Source organism: Coturnix japonica, chromosome 9, assembly GCF_001577835.2.
Source record: "Coturnix japonica isolate 7356 chromosome 9, Coturnix japonica 2.1, whole genome shotgun sequence".
Classification (NCBI taxonomy): Eukaryota; Metazoa; Chordata; class Aves; order Galliformes; family Phasianidae; genus Coturnix; species Coturnix japonica.
Window position 1 is genome coordinate 5,462,629 of NC_029524.1, and position 24,929 is coordinate 5,487,557.

Here is a 24,929-nt window from a genome sequence, read left to right on the forward strand (position 1 = left end):
AGTTCGGTGGATAAAATGTATTAAATATAAGAATTCTTTCCTCAGTCAGAATTTGCACTTGCCTGTGGGATGTATTAATTTCTATCTGACTTCTGAAAAGGGCTAATTTTTTTCTCTTTAGTCATGCTGATGTAAACCTGAAATGAATCCTGAGGTCACTGGAGAGAAGGCAGAGTCCTCTTTGTTTATCAGAAATTAGCCTACAAATTATGCACAATATATGCTACTTTAGAAGCTCCGAGAATCTGCTGATGTCTGAGACTAATACTGTTGTTGCATACAAAAAAAAAAAGGACAAATTTCAGTGTCAAGCTTCTGGAGAGGAATATCAAACTGTTGGAAATGAGGAAGGGTAATGAAAGCCTCAAAATAGAAAACTATTCACTTGAAGGCTGTCAGAAAAATAGCCCGCTGGTTTCCTGCAGCTGTGGCACTGAGAGCTGACTTCAATGACTGTCAGTTGGAGAGGCAAGACACTCTTTTTTCTCTGCACTTGAGTTACACAATACGTATAAATGTTTGGTGCTGGGATACAGATCTGAACTTCAGTTCTCCCATAGCACAGATGTAGAGGGGAGGTTCCAAATCGGGAGATGTTTGTAGACCTTTGAACTAGTGACAGACTGAGAGTGCCATGCTCTGCCTGTCCGTCTGGTTAGTAAGCTCCATGGCACACATTCCATAGAGTGCTATACATACATAAACAGTTTGATGGATCCCTTGGGCCCTTATCCGTAGGCCCAGTGATCTTCAGGTATGACTCCTAATTCACATTTAAGGGGGCCTGCAGCTTTTTCTGGATAGCAGCAGTAACATTATTCCTGTCTCTCCTATATCTGAAAATGAAGCTATTAAGACTGCTGCACCTGGGTCACTCTTCATTTGGGACTGTGAGATTAATCAGTTTGTTGCTGACAGCTCCATTCACATGAATGTTTGCTTTCAGACACGTACTTGAGAAAATAAGCATTTGGTCCATTGCTTGGTTGATTCTTTTCATTATGAGCAATGTGATGCTCATGCATATAATTTGTGTTATTTGGCTATTCTCTGTGGTGACTATTATCAAATGGTCTTTTTTTTTTTTATCATCACACAGCACAGAAGTCATTTGTCTGTCTTGTATTCAAACCTTCCCATATTTTCTTGATCTTGTCCTGTCCTTGAGACATGCCAGCCAGCTCTATGCAAAAACTAACAAGACAAAGAAGGCACAGTGTTTCTGAAAATATTCCCAGAGTGACAATGACAAATGTTTTGTACAACAGGCGCTCCTCATGAACGCTAAATGCTGACATACTCTGTATTCATGCATCTAGCATGAATACTGTTGATCTGTAGGGCCACCATTTGGCCTGATACTAGCTCTTCTAATCTAAAAGAAGATGCTGCCATTAACATATTAAAAAAAAAATATATATTTTAAACTATATATGCAATAAAGGGCTGTTTTTAGCATCTGTCATTTTACATAGCAGTTCAAAACATATAGTTTTATTTCAAGCATTCCTCAGACACGCTGAAGTTTGTTGCCTCTCCATTACATATACTGGATCCTCAGTTGTAGGAAGACATCATTCTCCTGACATACTATAACATTTCAGCACAGTATCCTGACCCTTTATGTTTACCACACTTCACACATATCTGAACAGATGGTGGTGGGAATCTCATAACAGCTGATTGTTGAGAGCCAACAATGCAATCTGTAGAATATGGAAAGAACTGATGAATACACAACCCAAATCACAGTGAAAGGTACCACTTGTCATAGCCAGGGACAAGAAATATTGCCCAAGGTTTGGATGGGAAGGAAGCATGGTGTTAGAACCCTGAGGGCACTGACAGATTTTAATGGTCCTGATCAGCCTCACCTGATGTGCCCACCCAACTCCCTGCCCATGAGCAGAGAAGCCTGTTTCACCTAATTTTGGGACCTTTGGTACTAGCGTCAACTCCGTTGCTCTTTGTAGGAAGGAGGCTGTACTGCTCCCTAGTTTAATTATAGCTTTCTCTCTGCATTGCTACAAAGTCTACCTGCTTGCCTGGCTTTACTTTGGTCTTTTTTTGTTGTGGATTTGTCAGTCTAACCTGTGCATTTATTTTTTAGCATAACCAGGGACCTGTGCCTTTACTATGAACTCACCTGAGAATTTGGGCTCTTAGGCGAAGCTGTCCCCAGTTTCTAAATTTGTGCTTCTTCCGTTGCTCAGATAATGCGGCTGTTACTGCTCTCTGCCTCATAGGGAGCAGAAAACTCTTAGATATTTTAGAAAAAGAAAACAAAAAACCCAACCTGCTCTGCCTAAGGCTTTACTAGGGCTGGGGCTAATATTTTTTTATCTGTTAGGAAAAAATGTGTTAGAAATGGGCTTAGGCATCCATGTTGGGGAGAGGGCCCTGCTTGATAGTTCACAGATGTTCTGAGCTGCCTGAGTTGGTCTATCATCTCAATAATTAAGTAAGCTTATAGTGATCTAGATACTATTTGCTAGAATTCAACGCACCTATGTTCATTCTTAGTTCCAGCTGCTATTTATTTCACAATTAGAAATAAAAATGTATCGATGGGTCTGGCTTAGTATGTTACTATTCTTACATTGGAGCAATTGTATGTGTTCATTCTGGAGCCTCATCTGATACAGTAGTGCACGCATGTATTCCCGTGGGAGAAGCCTTGTGCTGATTCAGAATGTATCAATCAGTGTTAATTTTAAGCTGTAAAGATTAAATGTTTGTGAAGGTAGGTCTTGCAGTACTATTTACTAGAAGTAGGACAGGTACAAACTATACACTTCTTTCTTGCATTCTTAGCCAATTGGTATGTTCACAGCTAAAATATCCAGTTTCAGAAATATTTGGTTCATATTTCAAGTTTTAACAATCTTATTTGAATATTGTTTATACTACACCCATCCCTATTCTCTGAATTTACATATTCATTCCCTCCTGATGGAGCAGTGTCTCAGTATACCAAATGTTGCTGTACCTATGTTGCAGATCTTATGCTAAGGGGGCTGGCATGTATTGCTAGGTATGAAATTTTTCCCTCTATCATGACAACGAGTATTGCATGAGTAATATTTGTATGTCATCTTGGGCTTGTATGTTGAGTGTCTCTTAGGTATTCCTAAGATTCCTAGGGAATTCGGATGAGGCCCCTCATAAGCAGGTTTGAAGCATACAAATGAATGGGGTAAGAGAGAAGTCAGTAATGATAATTTTAGTGCTGAGGGCATTTTTTTTTTTCTTTTTCTTTCTTTTTTTTCTTTTCTTTTTTTCCTCTTTCCTGGGTAGACTTCACTAATTAGACTTTTAAAAAGTTGGCAATTCTCCTGACAAACAAATTACAGCAAAGAAGTAATACAATGTGCTTAAAATTCAACTAGATTAATGGACCAATTCTTTAGTTCTGCCTACCTGAAGGGTCAGAAATCTTCCCCAGCAAGGTGTCTGGGAATTCCTCAGGTACAGGGAAACATTCAGATATGTAAAAACCAGTTTTAATGGCATACGGTCCCACTGTATCCAGCAACAGAAGGCTAAAAGCTGTCACTGAATAACTTCACTGCCTACTGCTTTGGCAAATCAAGGCCTAAAAATCACATCTTGCAGAAAGAATATTTAGGAACAGGGAAATTCTTCTGCCAACGTGTAAAGGCAATTTCCTATATGTTGCACCCCCACGCTTTCCTCCCATCTCCATGTAAACAGCGCAGCAATGCGGCCACCCTGGTTGCCTAGGAAGCCAGTTGCTGCTCCTAATGGATCTGCTTAAAATTCCAATCCAGATTCTAGTCAGGTTTGTGAGACCCTGGGAATGGAGCTCTTGAAGTGGTCCGTACTTTCTATTTTTTTTTCTTTTTTCTTTTTCTTTCCCCATCCCTCTCTTCAGCTCCCCTGGACCTAGAGAAGGCAGCTGTGACACTTTGCTAGACAGAGCAGCTGGACTCGGTTACCCTTAGAGCCAATTAAGTGCTGTCAGAATGGCTTGCCTTATTCCAGGGAGACAGAGGGAGCTATTTGGTATCAGAAATAACACTAGAGAGTAGTTGTGTATACATGTAGTGATTTTTAAAGGTTATTTTTGCGGCTTTTGCTCTATCTATGCACCTGCTGCCTTTTTGTGAGGCATTTGTGCTTTCATCTGAGCCATCTGAAATGCAAATAAAAGAATGATAGATTTTCAGACAGTCTGAGAGACCTGTGTTCTGGAGGACTTTTCTAAACCCTTTGTAGGCTTTCTTTTCAGAAGCTAATCTTGGTGAAAAATTACTACATGGGGCTTTAAATAGGTGAAATAATAAGCTAGCCAAGTAGCACGGGTAGAGTTGCAAAGGTGTGTACTGCCTCTACATCTGCTTCTATCTCACGGCTCTACACTGCTGGCTACTGTTTGGCAAAGCAGTGCAGTGTGATTTAAAGACAAATTTCCTTCACGTCTAACTTTGGATGAAGGCTGTTCTTCATGAAGTTGTTGTGAAGTCTCATTGCATGTGCTATTCGAACTTAAGATAGATGTTCAAAATAACTCCCAGGTAGAAATCAATTAAAAGAAAAACTCTTTATCATTGTAATCAATCCTTATTAAATATTATTATTATAAATCTTAGGTGGTGACAAAAAAAGAGTTTGATTCACTTGTTTTTTCACTCAAATGAGTTTAAGATCTTATTTAAAATTACTATGAAATGCATTTTGAACAGGAGCTGTTTGATCTGAACTCATGTATAATGTATCATAAGATATGATGCAAAACAAACAAAAAAACGCTAACACCCAAAAACTCAGCTTTAGCATCCTTTTTTAGTGGCACCTAACAAAATAGGATCCATGGTTCTCATGCTGTGTCCACATGCCCACACTGAAGCAATTTGGCTACAAAGATGATAGATGAAGCCCTTCATAGTGAAAACAAGCGGATGGTTCTTGGGGGGCAATCATAGTGCATGATAAGAGTATTTTCTTAATGGACTTAGTCTATTTGTATTCATATTCATCCAGGAGTGTGGTCCCATGCAGACTTCCTCTTTTAAAAACTTCAGCCCCAAATAGAACTTGTGGTTTTGCTACTCACAGTAATTTTTCCATAAAGAAATAACAATTCTTTTTCTTCAAAACATGACACTTTGTTTCCACATTTAAGAAAATGCACTTGGGGTGTCACGTGCAATATTGCCACTCCATGATATGTATCCCCACAAATACTCAGAACTATCTTACTTAACTGGCTGGCTGTATTGTTGTTGAAAGCCTGGATTACTGGGCCTCTGTTATTGTATATGCCCTGACAAACCTCTTGTGCCCACACAGGGGTCTTGCTGGGGGAAGATGCCTATATTTTAATCCCATAATTGATACGCGTCCACCTGTGTGACATTGGGGCTTAGAAAAGAAAGGAAGTAATGGGTCAAACTAACTTTTCCATATGTATTTGCCCAGAGGTCCTAATCTATTTTTGAAAATCCTGCAACTAAGTCAGCTGGACTAAGTCCAGTCAGTCATTAATGTATATGTTTATACTCCAGGACATTAGAGCCATGTGTCAACAACAGAATTTGGTTCACTCTAAAAAATAACAATAACAAATGCTTTCTTTATCATGCTATCTGGAAGAAAGGAAAATATTCACAAATACAGCTGAATAAGGAGTCTTCTGCTGTGTCTACTTAACACCACTGAGAAACAGGGTAGAATCTGTAATTATTATTTGGGATTTAATCAACCAGTAATGAGAAAAAATAATGAAATACATGACATATTCCTAGTATATACTTTAATTTCTGACTGCTATATTAGTGCTGAAACTGATGAGGCTGAGTGTGATGATGATACCAGAAAGACAAGCCCAAGAGGAAAGGATGAAAACATAATGTCTAACATGAGCATGACATAGTACAACTAGCATGTTGTAGAGAGAACTAGCTCTCTGCAGAGAAAATTTAAATGTTGTAAAATCTGTATTTGTAGATATAAGTTAACAGGCAGCCCCCAAAGAAAACAGAAGCTGCTCTAGTGCAATAGAACACTGCATGGTAACTGTTGAGTCACAGCTTGAACCACTGATTGAGCACCTGGGGAAAGGACCGGTCAGCCCTAGGAGCACAGGTGAAGGTAATTCTGCTGCATGACCAGAAGGGATGGAGCCTGGCTGCACCTCTCTCAGACCTCATTTAAGGGCTGGCTGCCCCTGTGTTAGGATCTCTGATTGGAGATCCATTCCTTGTGGAGTTTTCCTCGTGAGCCTAGACCTTCAGAGGCAGGTGAGCACCTTTTCCTTGTAATGCCTTTCTATTGCACTAGTCCCTTTGTTATTACATCTCCTGTATTGCCATTCCATCATACTGATCTTTCTGTTCGTTACAAACAGTTACAGAAATGTCAGTGAGTTGCTTTAGAACCATGCTCATACCAATGATTTTGACATTACTGAAAGACTCCTAAAGATAATGATGAGACTCAGGCTGGGGAAATGTGATGCTTACCACTAAACAGCATTCCAGGACATTACAGGAATTTAATGTTAAGATATACGTGAGTCATCCAGGCATTCTGAACTGTAAAACCAAAGACAGCTTTGTTCAGGCATTGGATAGATATGTCATGTGACACTTGGAATGGGGCAGAAACATGCACAAGCAAATTGAAAGAAATGACATCAGATTTCAGATATGTGGTGGCAAAAAGCAGGCATAAGTAACTGTTTTCAAGTGTTTTCCTTCCAGAACTGTCAGTAGTTTCTTAGAACAATTAAAGTCTTATTTAAAGGTGGTAGGAATGAGACACAAAGCATGTCAGTCTGTAATTAGCAAGCTGAAATGCTCCCTATTGAACAGGGTACTGTCAGATATGACCTTTTGCTAGATGGAGAGCAAGGACTGTTAAGTGTTCAGGAATGTAGCTGAGAAATGCAGCCACAGTCAGGGTTCAGACTGCCAGAACTTCTGTGTTTGTTCCTTTTTGTAGGGTTTTGTTTTGCTTATTGCTTTTTTGTTGTTCTTTTTTTTTTCTGTAAGTATGGAACCTCAAGCTTAGTGGAGCGCAGAAGTAGCATGAGGTTTGAAATTTCTATTCAGATATAACTTCAGATAAAATACTCTCCTGCGGATCAAATGTACAATAGCTTAGAGGTGCTGGAAACCCTCCTTTATTAGCAAAGCTGACAGGAAGCTTGTCACAAGAGCCATGGCATACCTCTCTCTTCCCAATCTCTTGTGCTGATATGAGACTAAAACTTAAGTTTTAACACAACTAATGTGGTAGGTATTACCAGCTGAATTTTGTTATACCAGACTTGTGAGTAAAGCTCCAGAGGATGCAATGTTATGGTAGGAAGTGTAGAGGATGCAAGCTGGATTCCTAATACCATTTCATGAACTTTGAAAGTGATAGAATACCAGCAGTATTTAGCTTGGGAGATGGGAGATATCTGTGCTAAGGTGGAATCTCCTTCCAAGAAGAAAGGTAACCTTTGCTGTGGACTTTGTAAATAACACCCAGATAATATTAACGAATGAGTATTAACTTAATGGTGGATAGATTAGAAATGCAAAGGACTGAATCAGGGAAGAAACAATAAATGGTTAGAAACTATGAACTGCAAAGTTCATAGTCCAGTGAGACTACACATATTTTGCCTTGAAACTATTGTTAGTAGAACAGACAGTGTATTATGTGAAAGAGACAGGTTTTCCTCCATTTCATTCCTTTATTAGTTAGTTTACCTGGTTTCTGTATTAGAAGTGGAGCACTGGGTGTTTGCAAGCACCATCTCAGATTTCTTGCTGGTTGTCCTCTAAAGGCACACACAGGCTTAAAACAAGTGGCACACAAAATGAAAGTTTAGGACAAGTACAATTACTTGAGTGATTTCTAATAGCAAGCTAATTCCTTGTTCATGATTTCAGGTGGATCAGTGTTATAAGTCTTTTTCTCATTAAACTTTGTTATTTAATTTGCAACATTCTTTGTGCCATTCAAGGAAAGCTAAAACCCCAATCTTGGATACGAGGTATATAAAAAGAACACACAGTTATGGTGAAATGATTCAGAAATGAATACCAGTTATGTTGACATTTTCTTCTTTAAACAGCATGAAGTTCAATGTTGCAATTTAAAAATGTTACTCATTTATATAGTGCTAAGAATCAAATACACTGTGGTCACCCCATATTAAAATGCTCACATGTTCTCTACAGGGCACCATTCCGAAGGAGAGCTAAGATGAAGCTTGTTGAGGCCAGATTTTTGGCTGTGGTGCAGCCATTAGCTTTCACTTCTTCTATTCTTTTGGATACCCACTGATAGTTAGCATTGCAGCAGAAGGCCCACCAGTGTAGGGATCCTTACTTATCTCCCCTTCTGAAGGCCTCCTTAAAACACAAAAGAGATTTTTCAACAGAATTAACAAAAAGCTGTTTCTTCAGGAGTTTCATCTTGGGAAGAGGCCAGTAGCACCTGTCATCAGTATAAATCTGGAGGGCTGGAAAATGTTTTCTTCTTTTTCCTGACAGCCTTAATTTTTGCATGTGTTGTTTAATTCCTTGTAAGTGATGCTTTCTTCACAATTATATTGGTTCTATGGAAAAGGAGTCAGTTTTCCTATGCCTGTTTCTAGTGCTGATATTTGGTGGTGACTGGGACAAACTGGAGCTCAAGCAGTAGAGATTAATGGAATACAGCCCATAGGCAAATACAACAGTTGGAATATATCTGATTCTGCTTTATTTTTAGGAGAATAAGAATTGGGATCTTCTAAGTAAACCATAAGATTAGTGCTACCTCCCTTGGATGATGGGGCTGCATTTCAGTCAGTTATCCTCTGAATTCAGACTTAATTTACCTCTTATTCAGACAGAGGACTGCTGCCATGTTCTGACCACAGGCAGTTGGGGATTGTCTCAGCATCAGCTTGTGGGTGTTCTCTAGCTCAGTGTGTGCACAGCAGCAGTTTGGCCAACGCACCAAAATATTTGGTAATTCAGAGTTAATTTGCTGAACTGTAAGGGCACCTTAAAAAGATACCACCAGAGAAGCAAATTCTAATGGTATGAAATAGTATGCATGCTATTTGGAGATTTATACAAGAGAAAGTAGGTCTGGATGACCAGAATACCAAAACAAGTGATGTGGAGGCACTGCACATCACTCCAGGTCTGCTCCAAAGATAGCAGCTGCAGTTGCTCTGTCCTCTGTGTATTCAGTTTCTCCTCTGATTTCATCCTTGTAAAACCCAAGTGTCTGCTGTTCTGCAGAGAAATTTTCAAGATGTTAACAGCTTTGGAGTTCATCTAGTCATTATGTGATGGGTATAAAAATGACCATCTCTACCAGAGCTCAATTCTTTTGTGTATCCAGACGACTCTATTTTAGGCTGCAAATTGAAAGCATTTTGTGAAGGAAGTTAAATCCTTTTGTTGCAAGGAAAACAGATTAGCAATTCCCAAATTCCAAATCCTATGTGAACTGTACTTTGTTCTGATTGAGGTGGAAGCGTAATTGTACTGGCAAGCATTTGCTGCCATCATAAATCATTGTTTCCATATGGAGATGGTTTTTCAGCATAGCATGTGTTCTGCTTTCTGTGTTGGGAAAGGCTGGAGCTCTTTGTGTGTCTGTTGGCATTTCGCAATCCTGCGATGCCCTGAAGTGGGCCAGTGAGCAGCAGTCAGAAGTGTCACTATTGTGCAGCCAGAGCCCCTGAACTTCTTCTACTGTTCCATAAAACATTTTATTTTACTTTTTTTTTTTTTCCCTCGGTTGGTTGGCATTAGTTTTCTAAAAAGAAAAAAGAAGTCATGATGATAGATGAGCTCTAATCGGACGTGCTGCTGCTGGCTGGGAGGAACAGCAGCTTCTGTGTGTGCTGTGCAGCTGTTGGCTGGCAGAGGTTCCGCTGCGCTGCTCAGCAACTCTGGATGTAGTTTTTAGACAGCAGCAGTAGGGAAAGGCTCCAGGCTCGTGTCTGCTCAGCTGCAGGCAGCTTCCACATTGCTGTGCAGTCTGTCAGTCGAAACTACTCAAATTTGCACTGCTTTTCCCAGAAGGTGAAAGATGAAGAATTTCAGGGCACATACAGCTGAAATCCTGTCAGTCTGGCCAGCTGTACAGCCTGCCCAGTCTCTTAGCTAGGTGCAGTGTCTCCGTGGTTGAGCAGTGTCAATGTATGCTTGGCTTCTTGCCTCCATGTGCAGGGCAATGGCTGCTGGTCACTGTGACCCCGTGTGGCACCAGGCCTGTCCTTGATGCTGCCTCCTGAGTGTGGCCAACACAGTAGTGTCAGGCTGCTGGCTCTGCTGTGAGCTGCCGGGTGCTGGGTTTGCTTTTGTGTTTGGCATAAATGTGTCCAAGCGGGGGCATTTTGGTGCTCCTTCAGTCAGTATTAGTAGTTATAGAATCTGCTTTAGAAATAGATGAAAGCTCGGGATTTGAAGCACGGTCTTTATGTAGACTCTGCCGGTCCGCGGAGGCGACACGAGACGAGCTCAGGACGCCTCGTGTCGCGGACAACCCCGCCCCGTCGGGGGAGTCACGGTGAGGGCGGGGCGAGCCCGTCCCCCGGCGGGCGGCAGGGGGCGCCAGCGGGCGGGGTGGGGGCGGTGCTGGCCCGAGTCGGGGCGCTGGGCGGGCTGCCAGCCGGAGCCGTGGCGTGGCGGCGGGAGAAGCTACGGCTCTTGGCCCGGGAGGAGGCGAGAGCGCGGCCGGGCAGGTACGGAGGTGCTGCGGGCGGGGTGTCCTGGGTGGCTCCTTCTTATCGCCGCCGCTCAGGTGCGGTCTGCGTCTTGCCGTCCCGACGGCGCTCGGAGCGCTGCCTGGGAGCGCTCGGGCTGCTCCCCGATGCGAGCCGGCTGTGGTTGTGCCGCCGCTGGCCCGCGCCCCCTGCCCGGGATCGTCGGCGGCCGCGGAGGAGCGATGGGCGCCGGGGGCGTTACCGGAGCCGCTGGCGGTGGCACGGCTGCCCCGCGCTCGGCCGGGCTGTCCCGCAGTGAGGGCCGGGAAGGGACCGCCCGTCCCGCCGGGAGCCGCTGCCGAACGCGGGCGGTGAGCCCGGCACAGGCTGCGCTCCGGGGCGCTGCCCCGGGGCGGTCGGGCCGCCTCCGTAGGGCCACGGCCGCTGAACTTTGCTTCCGAGCCGCGCTCCGCAAGCAGGCGCACGGGACTCGGTGCGCGGCCGGAGCGGTGTAGGCTTAAACCTGGGTGCTTAATGAGACGAGGGTGAATCCATCCGGTTTAATGACTTTACACTATGCGTAGATGTATACGTACAGGCATGCAAGCAAGCCCGTGAAATGTACTCGGGAGTTCATCAGAATTCGTGCGGTAACAGCCTTCATACTTAGCACTCTCTGCTAGGTATAATACGTTGTTACAGAGCTGCAGCGCTTCTTCAGTGCGCTGGTGTTTAATAGTGTGTGGCTGGCGTGGAGTAACTTGCATGGGTTTGTCTTTTCTTTCCTTGCCTGTTGTCTTTAGCATGCTTGATAGCAGTCCTTTCCCTCTTATATACCTAAACCTGAGTAATTTTGTAGCCTTGAAAAACTCCCTAGTGTATTTCTGCCCTGCAAGATCCTGGAGAGCAATCCTGAACATACTGACACAAATAGACGTAACATCCAAACTACATTCTGATGTGGAGATCTTCTTGGCCTTCAAGCAGAATGCTGCATTCAGATAAATAAAAATCAGTGAAAATGTAGCATAAAGTGGTAGAAAATAAGTGGTTAAACAGTGTTTGTAAATCCTGTGACCTGAATTTCTGGTTCGATCACTGTGCATAAAAGCTGGGACAATAGAAATGGCAGGGTAGGAAGTGTGTGACTGTAGGAGCCTTCTGTTTTGTCTGGCATTTGTCTGAGATGTGCATCTACTTCAGCCCTTTAATTTTCTCCTTTACAAATTTTATGGATATACTTAGACGTGGGTGAGAAAGTGACAGAGTAAGTGGATCTATACTTGACTAACACCATAAGCTGTCATGTATAATAAGTTATTGTACCTGTATTACGATAATAATGGGATATTAAGCCAACATATTTTGGCAGTGAGTCCTTGTTATACGTATGCCCTGTTTTGACGTCTGTAGAAGGAGGATTATCTCAGGCAGACTTTGTAGTGGGAGGGTGTGAGTGGGATGAAAGCAAAAGCTGCTTAATTTTAATCTTCTCAAAAAGGTAACTAAAAGTAGTGCGCATGGTTATAATACGTATACTTTTCTTACTAACGCCTTTTAATTGTAGTCTCTTGAATTTTTAATGTAAACTCAGCAGTACTGAAACATTAATTTTCATAAGGTTTGGTACATAGTGAAGCAGTTCCCTATCCTACAAATAAGGAAGCCTGAAGGGGTGGCCGGCACTTGTGTAAAGATCTGACAAGAGCCATAACAAGTCACTGTGTATGCAGCAGTCACAATCTGCTATCTTCTGGCACTTGGTTACATTGTTTCAGTACTGCAATTGTGAACTTGCTTTTCAGAAACACATTCTTTCCTCTTTTGTGCTTTTTTTAGTTCAAAAAATGGCATCTTGGAGAAAGCACACACAACACTCAGTGTTTCAACAGAATGACTGACTCCGGTGCAGTTTGCATTCTCCAATGGTTTTATATTCCTACCTGCTCCTCCTTCATGACCTCCTTAGACAAAAGAAACTTTGAGCGTCCTGTGAGATTTCTTATGTAGGTCTTTCTTCCTTTTTAAAATCTCATAGGAGACCTTTGAAATAGGGTTTTGTTTGAATCTTTCTGGGTGGTTTTCCTGCTGAAGTTGCAGGGTCTTTTGTTTGTTTGCTTTACTTACTAAAAGGCTTTTCTGAATTTCTGTGAGGCTCATATCTTACCTGCATGTTAGTGCTCAGAAGATGGATGGCAAATTCATGTAGTCCTAAGACTGGCTTTTAACTGGATTGATGTTCAGATCTAGTCACATATCTTCTTCCTATTTCCAAGGTTTTTATCCTAACTATACAAAAACAGCTGGCAGTTGGTACATTAAAAAACAAAACACTGTGAGATGCATGTTGCTCATAAACATACATCAAGTAGACACAGGAATTAAATGTTAGTAACCACCTGCAAACATATGCTTCATGATTTAGATATGGTTAGGTTCCTGGTTTAGGATGTGTTCTACAGAGGAGGTGGTGGTACCTTAGTTGTTCAAGGGGGTGGGGAGCAACCTGAAAGCTGAACTGCACAGGCGTGCACTTGAGTGTTACCAGACATGTCAGCAGACAGCAGCCTCAACGGTGAGGAACATTCTTATTTTTTTATTGTTTTAAACAAATGAGAATGTCAGCAATTCGGATGTGGAACAAACAGTGTGGGTTGGTCCTAAACTGCTCAGGCAGAAGGTGGGATTTGAACAGTGTTTGAACGTAGCCTTTAGTCTTGACTCGCTGTGAGAAAGAGTGGAGTCAGTAAAAGATGTATTGATTCATGTTTAAAGCTGTATTTAAAAATATTCTAGCTTGGGTGGGAAACTGCATTTGGAAATAAAAGCTTAAATTATGTAGGAAAATGAGGAGAAATGCTTAAGTGCTTGGGAGAAGACTATAAGAGATTCAAAGTAATTATATGGGAATTATACTAAAATACTGTAACACCAGAAGTATGATACAGACACTGCTTCATATTCAGTTAAAATCAGGCTGTTCTTTTTGTGACATCAGCGTGGAGTTCCGTTAAGTGAACCTTTGGCTTTGTAAATCAGGGCAAAAAGTTGGCAAATCTCAGACAGTAACACCTTCCTGGTGGAAGGTGGGCGGGTGTTGTGTCTGTGCAGGAGCATGTGAGCTTTGACCATGTAGCTTGCTTTATGGCCTTGGTTTTATTTCAGAATTCAAAAGGAATGCTCGTGTTTTTCTGAGAAGAATTAGGTGGGTGCTGATGGCAGCTGGGTGAGACGTTTTCTCTTACTCAGAGAAGTAGAGTGGGTAGGGGTATTGTTATAACCACTGGGTCTCTGGTTTTATTTTCCTTTTAAATGAGATGATGTCATTTTATTGTGCCCAGTCACGGCCTGAGTCATTAATGTAATGATTAATTCTAAGGAGTACAAAAAAAAAAAAAAAGCATTGTTGCATTGTGTAGAGCCATAATGAAATAGGAGTGTTTTTTAGGGAAGCTTCAATGGTGGATGATAAATGTGTGATTATCACTGAATGGTTCTGATGATTTAGAGCAAGATTGACAGGCTGCTTCATATTGTTTAAAAGGGTACAAGCTGGGCACTGAAAAGCTGGAGAGCTGACATTTCCTGAACCATAACAGGGTTTTGGAAGCTGAAATAATTAGGCTTGTTTGTTCATGCTGCTTGATAAAGACATTGACTAGAAATACTGTGCCAATGTGGTGTTCAATAACTGCATGCCAGATGTTTCATCTGTAGTTTTTACAGCACCTTTAAACTTATAATGTAACAAGGATGAAGTCAGTTTCCCCCAGAAAGTTGTCTCATGATTAGTATCTTCCACTGTGGAGAAGAGAACAAACCACCGTAACTTTGTCTCCATATCCGCTATGATACGTTCCTCAATTCTTATGAATGGAAGAACCTATTCTGTGTTCTCTTCAGGTGATATTCTCAAATGATTAAAAAAGAGACCCTGTGAATATCTGTGTATATTGTGTTGTTAAAGATTGTTCTAAAAGGACAAGTTAATGCTGGCACTGTATTTTGCATTTTTGCATATTTATTATGCTTTGTTCACCTTTTTCACATCTCCAGCTGCTGCACTGGCAGCTCAATGCTCATGAGTTAGATGGCTGAACACAAGGCTTGCATTTCTGTTTGTCAGGTTTTCTCGTTACCTTCATGGGGAGATTCAGATGGGCCAATATGTTCTGGAATAAAAACGTGCCTGGAACTGAGCAACAAAAATGTATGTAGTGAGCCTTTCAGATGGGACATTGTGTTTAGTACCGGCACCTTTGACCTAAACCTGTTTCCTTTTAAAGAAATAATGATCCTGCCTGCAACTTTGTACTCGTGTAGTCTCTAAGTTGAAGATGACTCCTGTCTGGAGGTTAGTTTGTGCTGCTGCCCTGAAGATTAGGGGAAAAATAGGTGTTGGTTTTGCAAAGTGGCATAGCAGTGTTCCCAGTATATTCCCTGTGTTATTCCTCATTCATCTGTTCAGCAGCCAGACAAACTGACAGTTGTATGAAGTGTTGTGGGGAGTAAGGGGGGGCAGAAAATACTGACCAACCACTAATGCATTTGTCTAATCATCCTTCTGGAGTTAGACTGCAGGAAAATTAACAGAATTGCACAATTCAGTGTGAACTGAAACATGAAACAGACCCAGGTTGTAAACAGCCCAGTGTAAGATCATCTGGAATTAAAAGAATAAGGATAGAGCTCAGATCCTATTCTCAGATCCACCTATCTTGAGAGGAAGAGCAGTTATGCAGTATGATTTTCTTCGTACTAACATCCTCAAATGCTGGGGAAGACAAATTAGATGTGGTGTGGGAAAATCTGTTTCTTCCTCTTATAAGCTTCCCAACTTAAACTTGTGACGTGGTCTGTTTGTTCAGTTTGACCTCACTGACTGATTTCAATTGCTTTTAAGTGAATCCCCACAACATTTACTTTGAAAGTTAAGGCTGAGAAAAGTGTTTTTCAGCAGCCTACGGCTTCTGACAGTGAAGCAGAGGGATGTGAATTTGTGTCCAGAAACTTGCTCAGAGACTAGTATGGAAGTGCCTGCAGAAGAGAGACTTGCAGTGGGCAGGAGGTTTGTTCAGACAGTTAAAGCTGTTAACTAGAAAATCTTAACAAAAAAAAGTGTGACAACTCGAGCATGCTAACAGCTTTGCCTTTGCGTGCTTTTTGGAGCTGTGATGTTACCTGATCAGTCTTTGACTGTGATCTATGTGTGATTAAGATCTCTGCTTGTAGCATTACGAACATATGGTATGCAATTTTATAATTGTAAGTTTGAAATAAGTAAATTCTGGTTCTTTTTAAAGAGTTACTTAATTGAGTGTGTTCTGGAATGGTTTTTGCTGCCAATTAGGATCCAGTTCTGGCTCAGAGCCATCACAAATCATGAGCTTTCTTTCAAGTTTTATAATAATGTTGAAATAGAATTGCTCAGTTTCCTTTTAGGAAGCACAAGCACTTCCTTTGTTTTTGTTTTTACTTTCTCTGCAGCTCAGCGTAGTGGAAGTGTGTATCCTGTCGTTGGATAAGGAAAGGATTAGGAATATGATGATATTTATGAAGTGGATGAAGACAACTTGGGCTTATGACAGATTTCCTTAGCTGTTTTCCACAGAGCCCTCACGGTGACAGTACTGACCAGGTAAGTTCTTGTTGACTTTTATTTGCTTATCTATTTATTTTCAAAGCTCTGCAGAGTAACATGCAGCTGTTAAGCTGTGTAGCTCTGGCTACGTTAACAACCAGTAAGAGCAAAGCTCTGAAAGAGAAGCTGGCCTGAATGGAAGGGTCTGCTGAAGTTTAAATGGATCAAAACAACTTGAAGTGAAGGATACCTCCTCCTTGAAATAGTTCCTGCTTTCATATGTTTGCTATTGAAATATGTAAGCTAAATGAAATCTAATACAAAACCAAAACAAGGGAGCTTTTAACAATTCCTGAAAGGCAAGAGAAAAAGTGGGAGAGGAGATATTAAGCTGGCACAGGAATTACTGTCATCTTTTCAACACTTACAGCACATCCAAAACAAAGCAAAACAAAACCAAGCAAATCCATACGTTTGTTTGGTTGTTTTTGTGTTTTGAAGGAGGAACAGTTTATGTTCTTAAATTATTGAAATACTGCTTCAAGCTTTGTAATTTGATAAATTTGATGTGATTACATTGATGGCTTCTTAAACACAACAGTGCTGCTTCTCTGTTTGAAAGAAAGCAGTCTATGCTACATCATTTTCTGTTCAAAATGTAGTTTCAAATTTGCATCTTAAATCTGAAATCATACCTATTTTCGTATCAGATGCTGTTTTCTGAGACATGTGGTAGATAAGTGTGCTTTTTCCTGTTGAATGAGGTGATCTCTCTGTCGTCATTATAGTAATCTAAAATGCGTTGATTCCTTAGAGAGCTTTAAAAACAAGTTCGTTTTAATGCTGTTAGTAGTAAAAACTTTTTTTCCTTATGATTTAATGCAGGGAGTATGTTATATAAAAATCCTCTATCTATAGCAGAGAATCAATCTGCTGCAAAAATATTTGTGTAAAAACTGTCCCCAAATGAGCGGTGCAGGGAAGACTGGTGTGACTTGGAGAGCGTGAAGTTTTGTACATGTGTGCAGTTTCTCTGTAAAGCTGGAAAGAAAACCATTTGTTTTCCAGAGTGTTTTATGGTTTGCTATGGCAGGGTACGCCATTAGTGAGTTTTCAGTAATGTTTTTTGATGGACTTTTTACCATCTTTTACTTAATAGGAGCGTAATAAATTTTTGTGTTCATAATTTAAAAAAAACCAAAAAAAAAAAAAAACCAACAAACAACAAGCACTAAAAAACATGCTTTTTTTTTTTTAAAAAAAAAAAAACAAAAACAAAACCAACTAACCAAAAAGAATAAATCACAGCACAAAGCCAGCAGTGTAACTGAAGTGTAAAAGGGGCTGCATTGAGGATGTTGTTAGACTTTGGCACTTGATCTTGTAAACTGTGAAGCAGGAAAAACATGGTGGAAACCTTCAGTGTCTTTTTGTCGCTTTGTTTGGATGTCTTCCTTGTTAGCGTAATGGTTTAGCAGCAAGCCCAGCAAGGTAAACTAGATGAATTGGGTGGCACTGCAGCATCAGTCACCATTCCTTCTTTTGGATTCATTCTGTGAATGCAAACCTATGGATCCTATGCTGGATGAAAGCAGCAGTAGCTTGGATCGTATTTAGTGCTTGCTAACAGCACCATGAGTGGTAACTGAAGCTCTTATGGCTGTCAAAATATTTATTAGGTAATAATAATCTTGTAAGATCTGTTTCCAGTTTTGCATTTTTAACTTTTGTTTGTTTGTTTTTGAGGAATAACCAAGGAAAGAGAAATGCTGTAAGAAGTACATTATATATGTCTTTGCTATAGGGGCACATTGTATATATGAACTATGGTGGGTACTGGTTTTTCAGATGTACTTATGCTGACAGACTTAAGATAATCTACAACCTACTTGGAAGTGCGAGACTTCTGGCACAAACTAGGACATGGGCTGGTTACATTAAATATTCCATAGCTGTTTGTGTGCAATCCTGTTTTTCTCCTTTGTTTACTGTCAGAGCTAATTTGGACTCCTGTGATTTCCTCCCAGCAGGGGCATGTCATCTGTTTGTCGTGGATGATGGGAACAATTGATGTTCTTTATAAATAACATAACAGAGCTGATAGGAGGAAAAGTTCCTGCCATCAGTGTGTTGCTATGGACTGGGCATGAAGGCAGCAGGCTGTCTCCTGTTGAATTGTTAAAGGGAAAAGTGTTCTGGGAAGAGGGGTGAGGAGGGACGTAAGGCAAGAGACTAACTTCAAACTGATTACCCAGTCTGCTGCTTCCATCTTCCTGCCCTAACTGAAAGGAGCATCGAATTCGTCCTTTATGATGAATAACTTGCTTGAATCCCCAGCTGTACAAATGGGTTTACCCTGAAACAGAAACACTGAGGGAGGAGCTTCTGAGGAACTGCTTTTGTGTGACTGTAGACAGATGAGCATTAAACTCATGTAGGAACAGCCAAGTGGAGCACAGTAATTCCATCTTAAACTATTGCTTCCTTAGCCTACCATTGCTTTCTTTGACTTAGGTCAGCTTGGGGCTTCCTGGGATGCTCTTTTATGATGATGGTAGATTGATTGCCTTTAAATTACTTAATCTTGCATACTCCCTTCTCGCCTTCTTTGCTCCTTATTGGTTAAAAAAAACAAGAAAATCAGGAGTCACAGTTAGCAATTTTGCAGGTGCTATTTAAAACTTCATTGCTTTTTGGTGCTATGCAAAATACAACATCAGTGGTGCAGGAATAGCACGCTCAGTTTAAATTCCTGAAATTATAGTCAATTGTAGGAATTTTGTGAGGGTTTCCTCCATGTGAAAATTACAAGCATGAAAAACTAAGTATGTTGTGCTGACCTCAGCACTGGTTCTCCTGAGTTATCCTGTTTCCTCTCTTCTCTAATTCTTTCCTTCAATGTTTATAGCAGCGGTGGGTTTAATCATAACCACAATATGCTGGCCACTGTTTTTCATCCCTATTGGAGGGGTACAACAAACCCAAAATAAATAAAGAAACCCACTGCCACGTTCTTTAAAGCATCTAAGGAAAGGTTTGGCTTGAGCTACTTGCTTATGGAGATATCTTCTGCAGCTTCTAGTTAAAGAGTATGAAGTTCTTCAGCTGCGTGAAAATGCCTGGATGCTGGACTTCTGACTGTTAGTAGATGGAAAGTAGCCTGCCAGGTAGTCAGCTGCCAAGTGACTGGGGAGTAGCTGATGGAGCATCATTCATTAGTGTTTTGAAAGTAAAGGCAGAAGTCTTCATTATGATTGTATCAGGAGCTGTCACCTTCATTTCAGGCACATTCAAAATAGAACTTCTGTTGAGAAATAAATGTGCAAAGGTAGAGGAAAGATAAAAGACGCATCAAAAACAATTGCAGTATGAAATTATCAAGTTGCTTAAATTCTTCCGCATGGAAGAAACATAACTTTATAAGTAGGTCCCTGTGTTCTTGTTTTTTTTTTGTTTTTTTTTTTTTTAAAAAAAAAACTAACTATGAATGTTATTCCAAATGAATTTCACAATATCTGTAGGCTTTCTGTTCTCCCTTGTAAGTGGTATAAGTTTGCAAGAAAACAGAGTCGTCTTTGGCATATAGTTAGTTTCAGGAGTTAATGCTGTCTTTCTTTTTTGAAGCTCCAGTTTTATCTATTTATTTATTTGTCATCTCATTGCTTGTATTTCAGCAGTCTGTATCATTTTGATGTGCCACATCACATAATACAGTGACTCTACTGCAGCAGGCTTTGACGAGTACTATTGATTATTTATGGAGACATGCTATTTTAATCAAGTAAATTCATTTAAGCTGTCATGGTGATTCAGTGTAATAATGTGCTTATGCTTCATGCTAGGTAGTAGGTTTGCATTCTGCTTGGTTCCAGATAATTAAGAGGACATAATGGTTTCAGTGAATTGGTATAGAAGTTTGGTTGTAGTGGTTTAGCATCACGTCAGACTTCATATAAGCTTTGAAAACATTGATCCAAATATATTTTCAAGGCCTGATTTAAAATGTTCCAAAGAAACAGCTCAACTATTCAATCCAGCATCTCTGTGCTTTGCACAAAGTGAGGAGAGTGCAAGGGCAGAAGGCTGCTCGTGTAGTGCTACGTAGGAACACTCAGGCAGTGCTGACCAAAAAGTAGGTTAGTTATGGCAGCTGCTCTGCTGGGAGCTGCACACTTAGCCCAGGCTCCTGGCAGTCTCCTGTGTGTGCTCACAGACATGTTGCCCTCCCAGCATTTCTAGGGAGTCATTAACTTTTTCAGTTGAAGTGGCCTAAAACAGACGAGGCAATGAGCCTAGAGAGGTGTGGGTAATATCCTGACTCCCTGGCCTGGTCTGCAATTGCAAGATCATTTTTATCCTTGTGTGAGTATGTAGTGTCCTGCATTAGCACAGGTCTGGCATAGTCTTGTGAAAGTAGGTGAGAATTGGAGGGGGATCTAAATGCTGTGAGTTGCTCTGGTGATAAGTTTAGATGTGGAATAAGTTTTAAAGAAAAAAAACTTCAGTGATTAGGTACTTATACCATGTAGAGTGGCTCTGAAGTGGCCTTTTAATTATTTTTATTTAGACACAGAATGCTTTATTAACTGTTGTCCTTCTGAATATGTAAACTGCTTTAATGTGTCATGCTTGTAATTAGCATTGTCTAAATAAGTTTTGGACTCTGTAGGTTTTCTTAATCCAGTTCTGTGTTCTCTCTTGACTGAAAGTCCCATCATCAGTGGTGAACATGAATCAGTGTTTTTCTGGCACGCCTCAGAAGCAACTGCCAGAGTGCCTAGTGCTTAAAGTGATAAACACTGCCTGTTTGCAGCAGTACAAAGGTGCACAGTCACCTTTGAAAGCAATTACTGCTTGCCTGTCTCTGAGGAAAAGGGCCAAGGCCCATGCCTGGTGAGTAGCAACGCAGCATTGCATTGCCAGTTGGTGTGCTTTGAGTACTAAGAGCTTCCAGGTGGACGTGGTGAGACTGGGGCATGACCTGCACTCTGCCCTGTGTGCAGAGTAAATAGGTAAAGATCAATATTCTTTAAATGTCATGTTAGCAGCAGGTTTTCTGCAGCGCTGCAGCCTCTGGTTGTGTTTGGTTTTGTGGTAGTGTATTCTGAAGATCCAGGATGTGTTCTGCTCTGCTCTGTGCCTTGTTTTGTGTTCTGTCTGCAAAAAAAAAAATAGACTTTATGGGGAGGTAAGGTTGTTTCATTTTTACTCCTTCCCAAGGCTCTTATCTTAATTTTATAGCTCCTTTCTTATGATATGTGCTTCCAAATGCTCCTGTCGGTGAATGCTCATAATGCCTATTGCACTGTCTCCAATTAGCGTTTGCTAAGTGCTCTTTATTTCTGGCAGTACATCATATACCAGTACTGCTGGATGGAGACTTCGGATTCAGTGTTACACACACACACCTGACTCTTGGCTCTGTGATACCAAGTAGCAGTTGATGACAGGTTGCATTGACAGGCTCTTATTTAAATCACTCAATAGCAACTTTTCCCATTCCTTATCAGTTGTAACACAGTGACTTTTAACTTAGCAGTACAAATATATTTAAAGGAAAATATTTCTGCCTTGTTTATCATGTCTTAATGATTGCATTTAAAATGAAGTACTCGAAACTTTCTGGTCTTGCAACTAAGATTTAAAGCTAGTTAAACTTCTGCTCTAAACTATTTTGGTAGCTTGAGGTGTTACCCACCTTTTCTCCTGTCTTGTCATCTTTCCTTTCTTGTGGCAGCTTTTATGTGTGCAGTGACTGTAGTAGTAACTGTAGACTGTGCACAAGAGCTTTTGTTCCTGAGAGTTTTTAATGTGCTTTACCTTCTCCTGTCTAATTTTTCTTTGTCCTGTGGTTCCCCTTCTGTTCTTCCATCTGTTTGGTTTAACTGCTTCATTCTCTCCCAGTGTTCTGTATTCACTAATCCTTTCACCTTCCTCCCATCACAGCTTTGTATAGTTTGTTTGGCTTAAGTTCATTTTGGTTTCAGCATACCTTTCACTAAGATGTTTCAGGATGAGCTATGATTTTGGGAAACTGGAACTGCTGAAATCATTCCTTCTTTCTCTTTTTCTTTCAACTTTTTTTTACTGTTTGCGTGTGTCATTTGTGGTGCTCCCGGTATTTTGGAAAAATACTGTAATAGATCTGGTTTCTTGCTTCTCAGAATCTCCTTTTATTTTTCCACTTGCCCCAGATTTGAAGAGCTGTGACGGTAGCCCTCCGAGTAAAATGAGACAGAGCGACATCAGTCAAGCAAAATATAAACACATAATGCATTTCATTGCAAGTCTCAGTGATTTCATTTCTGAAGCATCACTCCTTATGCTCGTGGTCCCTTTGCATAATCCTAAATGAATCACACCAGTCCAGTTCATATTCATAGATTACCACTCCTTCTTCAGACCAATCACAATAGATAAAACCAGAAATTTAGTGATTTGTAAGACATTTTTTAAATGTTAATAAGAAAATTAATGTGGAAAATAGTGTCAGAATTTCGAAATTGGATTCTATTTGACTTATTAGTGCGCAGAGCTTGACATGAAGGTCCTGGTAAGATAATTATTTTTTTTGAGTGCAGAACAACTAATAGGAATTCTGTGTAACCCATCTCTCTTTATGGAAAGGTAGATAAAAGATTATTAATTATGCTTTGTATATAAGTAATTTCATTCTCAAAGGCAGGAAAGAAGCAAGAGAAGTCTCTCTCCATGAGCAAATAAATGCCAGGACAATAAGAAACACTGCTGTTATTTTCTGTCAGTGTATTTAGATGCACTGTCATAAACAGAACTTGATTCAAAGAATCAGAGAATCTCAGAAGATTCCCTGCAATGCACTGTCAGTGCTGGGAAAAGTCATATCTTACACATGAAAGCAGCTTGCTTTTTGTTTTTTCCCTTAAGAAAAAGAGGAAGGGGTGAACCCCATCCTCCCCACCACTGTTCCTTATTTGGATATCTGTCAAAACAGAGCATCAGTTCAGCGATTTCTGTGCACTTTATTATTTGGGCATTTTCAGGAGACCTTTTTTGTTTGTTTGTTGTTTTGTCTTTTAACTTTTGCAACAAACTGACACCTTCAAAAAGCTCTTTGAATTTTCTTAGGTGTAGCTGATACTTCCACCTCTGAAATGCATTTATCGATGTTTTGTTGTTTGCAGAAACCACTGACACGTGAAGATGAAACCATGAAGAGAAAGCAGAACGAATAATAATGCTTTTCCGAAACCGGTTTCTGTTCTTGCTGGCTTTGGCAGCCTTACTTGCCTTTTTGAGCCTCAGTCTACAATTCTGTAAGTGTATCTTCCTTGTGTTTTCTGAGTAAGGTGATCTGTTCTAAGAATGCCCATGCTGACGTGTTGCTTAAGCGTTCTCTTTGTATTTAAATATTTGTTTGGTTTTTTTTTTTTCAATCATAGGCAAATAAGTATAAGGATTAAAATAGTTCAGTGTGTTATATAGGAATCCATACAATCTAGAATCATTTCAAACGAGATTATTTCAGAAAAAGGCCTAGTTTTGCAGTGTATTTAAGTAATTGAATATGACTTAGTCCTTCCATGAATTTAAATCAAATGCATATGAGTAAGAACTGCTGCAATTTGTAATTTACATTGCATCAGACTAGACAGGATGGAGAAAACTGCTGTGAGTGGTGAGTATTGGAACTTACTTATGTCTTCCCATTAGGGAAATGTAACTGCTGAATTACCTCATCGTAAGTGGTTGATTTAAGGAAAATAAATAATATTGTGCTTCAGATCAATTAATTATCAGTCAGTCCAGAGGGTGGTCATTTTCTGATGACTAGTAGGAAGATGGTTCCAAATGCATGCTTATGTTGGCAAATGAGCATTGTGCTTATCACTGAATTTATAAACGATATTGCTTGCAAGATGAAGTCGTGTTACATGCACAGAATACATGCCAGTGTAATTATTTGCTGACAGTAGGTCAAAAGAGGTAATTCTCCCCCTTCACTTTACTCTCTGAGACTCCATCTGCAGTGCTGCATTCAGTTTGAGGGCCCTCAGTACAAGAAAGTCATGAGACTGAACAGAGGGCTGGAGTACCTCTCATGTGAAGACAGACTGCAGGAGCTAGGGTTGTTCAGCCTGGAGAAGGTGGCAAGGAGACCTTGTCATAACCTTACAGTACAGATGATAAACAGGCATGAAATGGACTTTTTACATGGGCAGATAGTGACAGGACAAGGGGGAATGGCTGTAAGTGGAAAGAGGGGAAATTTAAACTAGATGTTTGGAGGAAAGTTTTATATCAAAGGATGGTGAGATGCCCAGAGAAGCTGTGGTTGCCTATCCATCGAGGTGTTCAAGGCCAGGCTTGATGAGTCTTTAGACAGCCTGGTCTACTGCAGAATGTTCTTGCCCATGACAAGGGCCTTGGAACCAGATGATCCTAAAAATCAACTCCAACTCAAACCATTCAATGATTTGATTGTAATGCAATACTTGTTTAAAGTTCTGTGATCCGTCTGCTGATATATATTTATCTATATATCTATATATATATATAGATTTTGCATAGAGTGAGTAATTTCCTGGCTTGTGGCTAAAAAAAAAAAAAATATATATATATATATATAGAGAGAGAGGATTACTTTGGATTTTGTGTCTTTTGCATATGTTGAACAGTTTGAAAAGAACAAACAGAAAA

The 24,929-nt window shown here is 40.5% G+C and overlaps 1 protein-coding gene across 5 annotated transcripts in view; it reads left to right on the plus strand.

Annotated features, from left to right (window-relative positions):
* The first annotated feature begins 6,171 nt into the window (after positions 1–6,171).
* The window catches only part of PXYLP1 (2-phosphoxylose phosphatase 1), a 51,471-nt gene continuing 32,713 nt past the window's right edge, over positions 6,172–24,929 (plus strand). Inside the window, exons 1-3 of one of the 5 annotated variants that reach the window (XM_015871249.2) lie at positions 6,172–6,263; positions 16,157–16,307; positions 23,414–23,545. In XM_015871249.2, coding sequence (XP_015726735.1) covers positions 23,467–23,545 — 79 coding nt within the window. In that variant the 5' untranslated portion in view covers positions 6,172–6,263; positions 16,157–16,307; positions 23,414–23,466. Of the gene's footprint in view, positions 6,264–10,590; positions 10,709–16,156; positions 16,308–21,303; positions 21,439–23,413; positions 23,546–24,929 lie in introns of those variants that run through there. The other 4 variants (XM_015871248.1, XM_015871250.2, XM_032446569.1 and 1 more) reach the window with 4 other exon arrangements.